The sequence below is a fragment of the Octopus sinensis genome, linkage group LG10 (assembly GCF_006345805.1).
Source record: "Octopus sinensis linkage group LG10, ASM634580v1, whole genome shotgun sequence".
Taxonomy (NCBI): Eukaryota; Metazoa; Mollusca; class Cephalopoda; order Octopoda; family Octopodidae; genus Octopus; species Octopus sinensis.
In genome coordinates, this window is record NC_043006.1 from 65,497,827 (window position 1) to 65,510,349 (window position 12,523).

Here is a 12,523-nt window from a genome sequence, read left to right on the forward strand (position 1 = left end):
AATACTTGAGCTTCTTGAAATCCGTGTTATTTTGTTATACAGAAGTGCTATTAGTAAGACAAGGTAAGCAATAGTTTTCTATATTTTTTGTGAATTTTAAGCATTAAAATATTGTTTGTTTATCCTTTTGACTTCTCGTGTGCATTGCACCTGTAATTATTTTATCTCTAGTACCTCACTAAGCCGAAAAAGATTGAGAACCGCTTGAATAGGTTGACTAAAGACATGCCTGTAGGTTATTGAAGGGAACTTCTTGTTAGTATTTAGGCAACTGGAAATGGTTGTATGTCATTAAAGGGAACTTCAGTTGGTCACTGAAGACACAACAATTGGTCATTAAAGGGGATTACCCATTGATTATTGTATTGAACGGTAAAGTACATGTTTGTAGGTTATTGGAAGAAACTACAGTATTTGGGTAACTGGAGACATGCCTGTTGGTCATTAAAGAGGATTTCATATGGGTCATTTGGTTAGTTTGCAGGTAATCAAGATTGGCCTTACATTTGTACAGCTGCCAGCTCAAGGTTCAATGGGTTCTATGCCTGTAAATAAAAGTAGGGTAAGTGGGTTTAACATGAATGTAAAGGCTCATTAGGCTGGAGCTTATCTTAGTTTCCATGGAATGTGACTGACTGAGAGAGTATAATACTTCATCCTACTGAACAAGATGCCAGTCCATTGAAAGCAGACTGGAGCAATGTGAAATGATGTGTTTTGATCAAGAATGTAACATCCTGCTTGGTGTGGGAATCAAAACCTTGAACTTAACCAATCACAAGTCTAATATCTGAACCCGTATGTCATGCATCTTCACAGGCCAGGCACCCTCGTTTGATGCAGTACTTTGCCTTAATCTCTTTGAAAAATACAATTTTCCATGTTGAAATAAATAGGTGCCATAGAGAGGTATAGCTTACTATTGTAAGCAACAAAATTGTAAGCAACAATAATTGATGAGTGTTTCAAATGTGTTTAAGGTTACTGGGAGAGAGTGAATAATATCAGAAGTATTATAGGTGAATGTTACATATTGTTAAGATTAAAACAGAAAATATTCTGTAGTCTGACCTAAGAATTATGCAAAATGCTTTAGGTACCTGTATGTATAAATGTCCTTTCCCAGTATTTATAATTTCATGGTGTTAAACAGATATGAAATAAATCCCTCCCTGCCATAGGGTTCACATTGATATAGTTAGGTGCAAATAGTACCATGTGTTGGGAATGTGTGACTGGCACAGATAACTGATATAAAAGATGGTAACCTTTTCATATTTTTACTTGCACTTTGACCTGATCTGGACAATTACAGATGATGATGACAATGACAATAACGACAATATCTTAGTTCAACTGCCATTACGATCATTAACCATCACCCATTACTATTATCATTATTTTGATCTATACTTTCCCATACTTGCATGGACCAAATGAGGTATATTGAAGCAGATTTCTCTATGGACAGACACCATTCCTACTGTCAACCCTCATCTATTTTCAAGAAAGATAATATTTTCCCATGGCCAGGCATATTTACTCAGAATATTGGAAATTACTGACATGCTTGTATGAGAGTGACAAATGTTTACAACATTTACAACAATGTCAAGACAAGGAGACACACACATATACATACATAAACACACACACACACACACACACACACACACATCTTGTTGGCTTCGCAAGCAAGCAAAGATTTATGGGGGAGGATGTCCATGTCGTGGGCTTGCTGATGCCTGATGAATCTGGTATGGGACAAACAGTCATGACTGCAGAAGCTGAACAGAAAGGTAGGCTGATCAGCATTGGTTGTAGTGTCCTTTTTTCCATTTTCTCTTTTGTCTGCCAGGATAATCCTGTGGTTGTGTTCAAGTGAGACTGTTACCTGGAAGACACTAGGCTTCATGGTTAATGGCAAGAACAGGCTACTGGTGGTGAACAATGTGGCAGGTGCTGAGAGATTTCTTTAAGGAGTCCTTGTATTTCTTATTTGGTGCTCATCTACCTTGGTGACCTGAGGAGAGTTCACCATATGGCATGTTCTTGGGAAGTTGATCCTAATTGTGGTAGGCTTCTTTCCGTTTCCATTTCCCAAATGTACTCACAAGACATTGGTCAACCCAGGGCTATTGCAGAAGACACTTGTCCAAGGTGTCACACAATGGGACTGAATCCCAAACCATGTGATTAGGAAGGAAACTTTAACCATACAGCCACTCCTACACCCATCATAAATAATATCTATGTTTTGAAAACAATATTTGATTTATCCACTAAAAAATAGCAATTGTTAAGGCGGCAAGCTGGCAGAAACGTTAGCATGCCGGGCAAAATGCTTAGAGGTATTTCGTGTGTCTTTACATTCCGAGTTCAGATTCCACTGAGGTCAACTTTGCCTTTCATCCTTTCAGGTGGGAGGGGGGTCGATAAATTAAGTACCAGTTGTGTACTGGGGTTGATCTAATCGACTGCCCCCCCCCCCAAATTTCAGGCCTTGTGCCTAGAGTAGAAAAGAAAGAGTAGCAAATCTTGATTAAGGAAACATATGAACAAAGACAATCCAGTTATGGCCATTCCCTCTTTAGGTGTATTCCTGGTTACATTATCTTATGTGGCCTTTTGTGTTGAAGACTGTTTGCTCAATCAAGCTTGACTGGGGGGGGGGGCTATATTAACAACGCTTGTTAATGATTCATTCGTCTTCACATTGCAGGATGTATATGACTCAGCAGACCAGTTAATTTGATTGGCCAACTCTGTGTTTCTGCTCATTCTGCTTTTGCTTTCTTTTCTTATCTTTTCTGTTACTCATTTCAGTCATTAGACTGTGGCCATACTGGGGCACTGCCTCAAAGAATTTTTAGTCGAATGAATGGCGCCCAGAACTTATTCCAACTGTCTCTTTTGCTGAACTGTTAAGCTACGGGGTCATAAACAGTAGAGCCCAAGGTGCCACGTGATAGGACTGAACATGGAAGCATGTAATTTGGAAGCAAACTTCTTACCACACAGCCATGCCTGCATCTGATGTATAAAAGCGTCAAAAAACAGTGCAAGTTAGGGCTGATTCTTAACTTTTGTCATGGGACCTAATATATTCTTTTCTACTTGACTGTGGCACAAGGTCCAAAATTTTTAGGGAGTGTGCCAGTCGATTACATCAACCCCAGTATGCAACTAGTATTTAATTTATTGACCCCAAAAGGATGAAAGACAAAGTCGACCTCGCTGGAATTTGAACTCAGAATATAATGACAGACAAAATACGGCTAAGTATTTCACCTGGCCTACTTTATGGGGCCTAATATATTGCACTACTCTTGTGTAGACTCCTTCTTTGTATGAAAAGAAATAGATCTTCGACTTCCCAGGACTAATTTTTCATGACATTTTCTCACTTTCTTCTCTTCTCCTTCATAGAGCCAAAGAGCCAGTATTTTCATTGGTCTTAATTCTCTGTTTCCATGAGAAATAAAAGTAAGATGTCTTGAAACACTTGTGCAAAGACTCGTTATTCATGTGATTAACTTAGGATTTAATTACGCTACATCCAACTGATGAGGTAGTGAAAACAATTTGTCCTAGTAATACACAGTACCTGAAGAAGAAGAAGAAATTTGTGGAATAACACAAGTGACTGCAGCTGTGTGGACACGGGTTAATTTGGCATGGTTGACTGAACGGTCAGTCTGGAGCTGAAGGCAAACGTGTGCTCGGAAATATACATGTACAAATTGAAAGGGGGAGGGAGGAGGGGGTAATGTTATGATTTATTAATTGAACACGATTGATGAAAATGCTTTCCCTCTCCTCATCCACATAAAGAGATATTATTTGAACATAATTGACGTAATGAAGAGAAATATACCCACAGAGAGAGAGAGAGAGAGAATGAAGCATTAAAATGCCTGATGTCAAATAAGTCAGCATCGAATCAGTGATGCTAAATGGGTGGCACCAAAATGATTTGTGCCAAGCATCTCAAACCCACAAATTGATGGTTCTTCACCTGGCCATTACAATTTCATGATTATGACAATAATGATAAAGATTTTTTTTTTCATCTCATTTACATTTCTCATTATTATTAAGAATGGTTTTTGTGTTGAAATTGCCATTTGTTGCTGATGTTATTACTGTTGTTGCAGTTGTTGCTCTTTTTGTTGTTGATGTTGTTGCGATTGCTATTATTGTAGCTGTTGTTGTTTTTGTAGTTGTACTTGATATTGTGGCAACTGTTTTCATCGTTGATGCTGTTGTTGTTTAGGTCACTGCTGTAGTTGTTGTTGTTGTAGTAGCCTTTGCCTGTTGTTGTTGTTGTTTTGAAACTGCTTGGAATGGTTTGTGGAAATGCCATGATCACTGATTTGGAAATGGCCGTTGTTTTTCTAGCAGCTCTCGACACCTTTTATAATCCATCTTGTTTGGTGTTTTGCATTGAGCATGCAGCAAGCTGAAAGGTGAAGAGTTCCATTCACACCAATGTTAACATTCTCCAGATTTTCTTCTGCTGTCTTTTCTTGTCCATCTCCTTCTCCAACCACCATCACTATCACCTCGATGATCTCTACCACTACAAATCTCCATACCCCTCCCTCCCCCACCTTGGCTTCCACAATGACATTACTATTCTGTCATCATCCACCACCATCATTATCATCATTTCACTGTTCTGCACCATCATCCATAACACCAACCCTTTCTCTTCCACCACCATCACTACAACCACTTATCTCCATCCCTATCATCCTTGCTGATCTTCACTACCATTTGATCAAACCTACATCCACCATTACCACTACTACTATTGCTACCACCATCACCACTACTACTATTGCTACCACCACTACCACCATCACTACTTCTGCCACTACTACTACTACCATTAATCTAGCCCATCTACTACCTTTGCTTTCCCCACCACATCCCTACCCTGAACAATAACAACAACACCACCACCCCAATGTTCACTTTTACAGTGTAACCGTTGAGATTTGTTGTTATTTGTGTGTTTCAGGTTATCTGTTGGGAGTTAAATATAAATCTAATATTCATTTCTATGGACTCCGGTGTATTGCCAATATATGTAGGTGAGTGGCCACAATCGATTGTATTGACCTAAATATATGACTGGTACTTAAATGATTGAGTCTGAAATGATGAAAATGTAACAGAGACAACATTAAATACTGAATACTCACATCTGCACAAGGTTACATAATTTGTTTTGTGTGGGCCATACAGTTGAATTAATCAACCCCAGCACATTTACCTTGATTAAAGGACCCTTCCCTCCTTGTCATGTTTTATCAAAATGCAATCAGAATTCTTCAGTCATTTTGTTCAGATGTTTTCTTCATCTCATTGCAACAGCTCTTGCTCTCTCTCTGTGAAACGGGAGATTTGCCAAGGCTCTGTGGCACTAATACATCATTGGGTGCTCTTGTTATCTGTGTTCTTTCCGGTTCCATTGAATGACTTGTTTGTTATTATTTAACCATTTAGCATTCAGATTACTCTGTCAAATGTAATGCTTATTTATTCACAGTGGTTTGAATTAATCATGCATCATCTTTTAGCTTTGAGTTTTCAATGATGTGATTGTTTATTTTTAGAATGATATAATGGAGAGACCAGATTTAGCTGGTTTGAACACAAAACAGGTTGAATATTTGGGCTGGATACAACCGGTTTAAATGCTAAAGGGTTAAACCCATATCAACACTGACTAGAGATCTATGAATGAAGTATATTTCATTCATGACCATCCTTTTGTTTTCTCTGGCATAGTATATATTGGACTGCATCAAGTAATGCAGTGGTTCTCAAACATTTCTTTGCCTATGGGACCCTTAGACTTCTGTTTTACTCTTTTGGACCACCAAGGCCATTTGATGTTTAAACAAATCTTATTATTTCTATAATTAGATATTGTTAAGAATTGTATGATAAAATTGTTAAAATATTTTGTGCATTGCTGAAATATAAACAATTTATTGCAGATAAATTTTAAGAGCAAAATCTTATATGGGCCCAAGGGCCATACAGATCCTGGTTGAGAACCATCGATCTAGGGCCATACAGATCTCAGATGAGAACCATTGGTCTAGTATGAAAGCAAGTGTCCTTGTGATTTGGGTGTTGCACTACCAATAGTAAAATCGTAATTTCAATCCCTAGGCTGGCACTGCTTTGTGTTTTGGAATAAAGTACTTCATTTCATATCACTCTTTTCATTTAGGCTTGAATGGGTGGGTCACCCTGTGGTGGACTGGCATTCTATTCAGGTAGAATGTTGGCCTATCTGTCCAGCTAGCAGTGGTATCATTCGAAAGCTTCAAGAATGTGAGGACACACCTTGTGACCAGCTGTGTATAGCAACATCTGATAGTCAGGTTGATACAGTGACAACATTTAATGTATCCATTTTCGAAATGGTACAGTGTGGTTTGAAGGAGATTTGTCTGCTGTTTGTCACAAGTCAAATGAACAAACAGAGGCTCCTCGTGAAAGACTTGTTTTGAAGATCATAAAGCCTTCTCAGTGTGAGTCGCAATACTCCTGCAAGTTGAGGCAGCATTTGCATTAATTGTTGATTGCAGTATTTCATTAAGAGGAAAATCTCTTCATTTGGTGCCTAAAATATTATAGAGGCATGGTATTTCTTACATCAACCAAACCGTCCTGGATGGGAGATGTTAAAGTCAGCTGCTTTTCAATCTGGATTCGGACCTTACTCTCTTTAAATCGAATGCTGTAAGGTAATGATGTCCAACATTTTGTCTTTTTTTCATCTCCACTGGTTGACCACTAAATATTTTTTTCTTCATTTCCTTTCCTTTCTTTCTCTATTGTATGTCTTACAGTCCTTGTGTAAGAAGTTTTATAGCTTTTAACTTTTATCTTTCCCTTGTTGCAGTCATTACACTGTGACCATGCTGGAGCAAGAGGTTTTAATCAAATTAATCGACCCCACTACTCATCATTATTTTTTCGAAAGACTGGTGCTTATCCTATCAGTCTTTTTTGTTGAACTGCTAAGTTACCTAGATGTCAACACACCAAAACTGCTTGTCAAGAGGTGGTGGGAGACAAACACAGATACAAGGAGAGAGAGAGAGAAGGGAGGAGACAGATAGGCAGACAGACAGATAGACAAACACACAGAGGCTTCTTTCAGTTTCTGTCTACCAAATCCACTCACAAGGTTTTGGTCTGCCCAAGGTTATAGTAGAAACAATTGCCTAAGATGTCACGCAGTGGGACTGAACTCAGAGCCATGTGGTTGGGAAACAGGCTTCTTACCACACAGCCACACTTGTGTCTATGAGGAAAGTTTGCTAAGATCTTGCTCAATCTGTCTCCATTTCTGGATATAGGGATTCCGTGAGTGGTCACTGATGATCCTTTCCATAATGAAATGAAGCTGATTCCAGGAGAAAGAGGAACCAACAGAGAGAGAGAGAGAGAGAGAGAGAGAGATTGCTTCTAGTATTTGACTGATACTTGTGACCCTCTCATAAGGGTGAAAGGCAAAGTTGATGTCAGTGGTATTTGAGTTCAAAGTACAAAGGACCAGAACTAAAACTGCAGAGCACTGTATGCTTTACTCTAATGATTTTGTCATATCTTACCAACCACATGGTTCCAGGTTCAGTCCTGCACCTTGAGTAAGTGTCTTCTTCTATAACCTTAGGCCTGCCTAAGCCTTGTGAGTGGATTTGTTTGATGGAAACTGAAAGAAGCCTATCGTATATATATCATCATCATCATTTAACGTCTGCTTTCCATGCTAGCATGGGTTGGATGATTTGACTGAGGGCTGGTGAACTAGATGGCTGCACCAGGCTTCAATCTTGATCTGGCAGAGTTTCTTCTGCTGGATGCCCTTCCTAATACCAACCACTCCAAGAGTGTTGTGGGTGCTTTTATGTGTCACCTGCACAGGGCCAGTCAGGCGGTACTGGAAACGACCTCACTCAAATCTTTTACACATGCCACCTGCACAGGTGCCAGTAAGGTGATGCTGGTAACGATCACGCTTGAATGGTGTCTTTTATGTGCCACTGGCACGGAGGCCAGATAGCCGCTCTGGCAAGGATCACGCTTGGATGGTGCTCTTAATACCCTACTAGCACGGGGCTTGAGTGCCAGTAAGTCAACGCTGGTAATGATCACTATATATATATATATATATATATATAAGTATATACATGTGTTTGTGTGCCTTTGTTTGTCAACCCCCACCATTGCTTGACGACTGATGTTGGTGTCTTTACGTCCCTGTAACTTTGCAGTTTAGCAAAGGAGACTGATAGAATAAGTACTGGGATTCCGGAGAATAAGTCCTGTGGTCGATTTCTTCAACTAAAGGTGGTGCTCCAGTGTGGCCACAGTCAAATGTCTGAAACAAATAAAAGAATAAAATAATCTTCTTTTAAAGCCTCTTACTTATTGTGCCAGTCTCTTTTGCCAAACCACTAAGTTACAGGAATGTAAACAAACCTATACTGGTTGTCAAGCAGCAGTGGGGTACAATCACAAGCACAAAGATGCACAAGCATATGTGCATAATGGGCTTCATTCAGTTTCCATCTACTAGATCCACTCACTAGACTTTGATAGTTGAAAATTGTCTGTGTGCTTCCTTATCTTGACATTGCATGGTAATTGTAAACAAGTGTCACTGTCATATGAACAATGCCTTCATTTCTGATATTCTGTGAAAACATGTCTGGCCAACGTGGAATAGTACCTTATATTGAAACAAAGGTTGGTGACAGGAAGGGCATCTGGCTGTAAAAAACGTGCCTCGACAAATTCCATAGAACCATGCAAGCATGATGTATGTTAGATGATGATGATAATGATGATGATAATGATACATATGTATGTGCATAGGAATGGCTGTGTAGTAGGAAGCTTGCTTCCCAACCACATGGTTCCGAGTTCAGCTCCTCTGCATGGTACCTTGGGCAAGTGTCTACTCTAGCCTCAACCCGACCAAAGTCTTATGAATGGATTTAGTAGATGGAAACTGTATGTATGTATTGTGTGTGTGTGTGTGTGTGTGTGTGTGTTTGTACCCCACCATTGTTTGACAACTGATGTTGGTGTGTTTATGTCCCTGTAACTTAGTGGTTCGGCAAAAGAGGCCAATAGAATAATTACTAGGCTTACAAAGATTGACCTGGGGTTGATTTGTTCGACTAAAGGCAGCACTCCAGCATGGCCGCAGTCAAATGACTGAAACAAGTAAAAGAATATACTCACATAATTGTGTGCTGGTAAACCAGATTATTTTCTTCATGCCTAAAGATTTCAGGTGTTGTCAGCCATCAACTACACTCATTTGGGAGCCTGAAATAATGTGGCTGGGGTTACAAATATGACATATTGGTTTACTGCAACATCATTGAGAGCAGAGAATGTCATTGGTCAGTGTCTGTTGGATGGTGGCACTCCTCCCCTTTCTCTTTCCCTGGATCTGTTCAAAGAAAGCGGCAGAGGTAGTGGTGAGAGGAGAGGAGTAGAAGACTAGAAGGAGCTTGTATATTGAAGCACTCTAGTTGGCTTCCGGAAATGTTTCAAATATTCGAAATAGCATAACGGGTATGTATTGGTTGGCAGAAACTTTGTTGGGGATGGTGGCATGATATGGGAATGAAGAGAATTAAATAGAGGAGAAAAAATAACAAAATTTATTGAAGCAAATAAAAGGAAAAAAGAAATATATAGCAGAGTAATGGTGGTCAGAGAAGTGAAACTTAAACTCTAAGCTTAACAAGCAGACAGGCAAACAAACAAAGAAACCTTTTGCTGCTTATCAAAATAAACAAATTTCTAGTAAATTTCATGTTGAATGTTTTTCCTTAGACAACTTACAGCCTCACCCCCTCACAACCACCTGGTTTATCTCGAAAGTTTAACCTTGCTTCAGTTAGCTTCCTTTAAAAATATATTTTCTTTCATCTAACTTGCTTCAGTCACTGGACAGCAGCCATGCTGGAACACAATACACACACACACACACACACACACACACACACACACAAAAGTGGCTGTATGGTAAGAAGCTTGCTTCCCAACCACATAGTTCTGGGTTCTGTCCCACTACATGTCACCTTGGGCAAGTGTCTTCTACTATAGCCTCGGGCTAACCAAAGCCTTATGAGTAAATTTGCTCGATGGAAACTGAAAAACACTCATCATATATATATATATATATAATGAAGCATTCTTCCTTGGTCTCAGGATCACTCATGTCTAGAAACTGAGGTTGGGGTAAGCAAGGGCATGCTCCCCATAGAAAATCCAGCTCCAAAAATGCCTCATGATAGCAGAGGAGAATGGGCACCAGCCAGCCAGCCAGCCAGCCCAACAGGTGGGGTGGGCTGCACCTGCCTACTTCAGCTGATATGGCATTGAGATAGATCTGGCCACCCCTGTTAACGGGGACAAAACCCAGATTTAAAACACTGTATGATGATGATGATGGTGCAAAGCAGTGTTTGGGTATGAGCACAATTTAGGTTAGTTGAAATATGTTTGTTACATATTTCAACTGCTAAAGGCAAACACACTGTATTTACCATAGAGAAAAACTCTCCCTTATGGTAAAAAGGTGTGAAAATACCCGTTGGTTCAGTGTCACCATCTGTCAGGAATCTTAGATATCGATGTTTCAAGTTTTTTGACTTTTGTCAATGAGATGTACCTAAGAGAGGCAACTCTGGACAAACTAAATAAAGCTTGTAGCTTTATATATAATTTAGTCAACACGTTGACTGATTTGTGCTGGTAGATCGCTCAGTTGAGATAAATACCAATAGATGGCGAAACTGAATCAACTTGTGTTTTCACTCCTTTTACCGTAAGAGAGATTTTTGTCTCCGTGGTAACTGCAGTGTATTTGCCTTTAGCAGCTGAAATATGTGCCAAACATATTTCAACTAACCTAAATTGTGATATATATATATATATATATATATATATATATATATATGTATTTACGTGTCTGTGTTTGACCCCTCCCCCATCACTTGACAACTGATGTTGGTGTGTTTACGTTCCCATAACTTAGCAGTTCGGAAAATAAAAACTGATAGAATAAACTTAGAAAGAACAAGTCCTGGGGTTGATTTATTTGATTAAAGACACTGTTCCAGCATGGCCACAGTCAAATGATTTAAACAAGTAAAAAAATAAAAGAATATATATATATTCACTTTGTATTTTCCCATGGTTTGTTTTGGTTCTATATTTGTGTTTAGTGCTCATCAGGTGTTCACAGGCATCGGAAGCGTTTTTACGTTAACATTAATAACAGTGAGAATGAATGCTCAATACTGCTTTGGTTGGTAACCATTCTTTATTTGTAAGTTAACAAGGCTTCTAATGGTTTCATGTTGAGAGATTTCTCTCAACAATTATCAAGCCTGCCACAGGAAGGACATCTGGCAATCTGCCTCAGTAAACTCTGTTTGCCCCATGCTGTATGGGAGTGAGACATGGTGTCTGAGGGAGAGGGAGATGGCAATTTTGAGAGGAACTCAGAGAGCAATCGTGAGAAAAATGTGTGGGGTGAAGCCGTTTGATAAGAGGAGGACAGGATTTGATGGCAATGCTGGGGCTGGAGGAATTGCTTGAATTGAGTGAGGTGGGGTGGATATGTGTTGAGGAGGGATGAAGAGCATGTTCTGAGGAGAGTGATTGCTTTTGAGATAAATGGAGCATGAAAGCAAGTTGGACAAGGAAAAGGTGGAGGAGGAGATCAGGAGGGTTGGTTTGAAAAAGGAGGATGCCCAAAACTAGGCAAGATGATGTGAAGGCATTGAAGTAGATCTGGATTTAAAACATTGAATGATGATGATGATGATGATATATATATATATACATACATACATACATACATACATACATACATACATACACACACACACACACACACACACACACACACACACACAGAGGCTCAGGTGTAGTAAGAAGCTTACTCTCCAACCAAATGTTCAGTCCTCCTGTGTGACACCATGGGCAAGTACCTCATACTATAGTCTTGGGCCAACCAAAGCTTGTGAGTGGATTTGGTAGACAGAAACTGAAAGAATCCTGTCGTATATAATATATGTATGTATATGTGTGTGTGTATATATATATATATATATATATATATATATGTTGTGTGTTTTGTGTCTATATTAGTCCCCTGCTACCATCTGACATTTGGTGTTGGTATAACTTAGCAGTTTAGCAAAAGAGACTAGGCTTAAAAAACTAAGTAACGGGGTTGATTCATTCTACTAAAAACTCTTCAAGGCATTGCCTCAGCATGTCTGCAGTCCAATGATGGAAAGGAGTAAGAGATAATAGATAACCACAATCACAGCAGTTATAATAACGATATCTATAATGATGTCAGCGATAACAACAGACTTCAAAATGTGAATTAGTAATTAAAACAAAACCGGATATGTGTACTGTCTGTGTTTATAGTATTCACTTATATAGGCAC

The 12,523-nt window shown here is 39.2% G+C and overlaps 1 protein-coding gene across 12 annotated transcripts in view; it reads left to right on the plus strand.

The window, feature by feature from the left end:
* The window catches only part of LOC115216341 (serine/threonine-protein kinase tousled-like 2), a 393,881-nt gene that overhangs the window by 115,144 nt on the left and 266,214 nt on the right, over positions 1 to 12,523 (plus strand). The window contains exon 1 of one of the 12 annotated variants that reach the window (XM_029785575.2): positions 5,054 to 5,099. The exons of the other annotated variants lie outside the window; for them this stretch is intronic. Coding sequence (XP_029641435.1) covers positions 5,069 to 5,099 — 31 coding nt within the window. The 5' untranslated portion in view covers positions 5,054 to 5,068. Of the gene's footprint in view, positions 1 to 5,053; positions 5,100 to 12,523 lie in introns of those variants that run through there. 12 annotated transcript variants of the gene reach the window in all.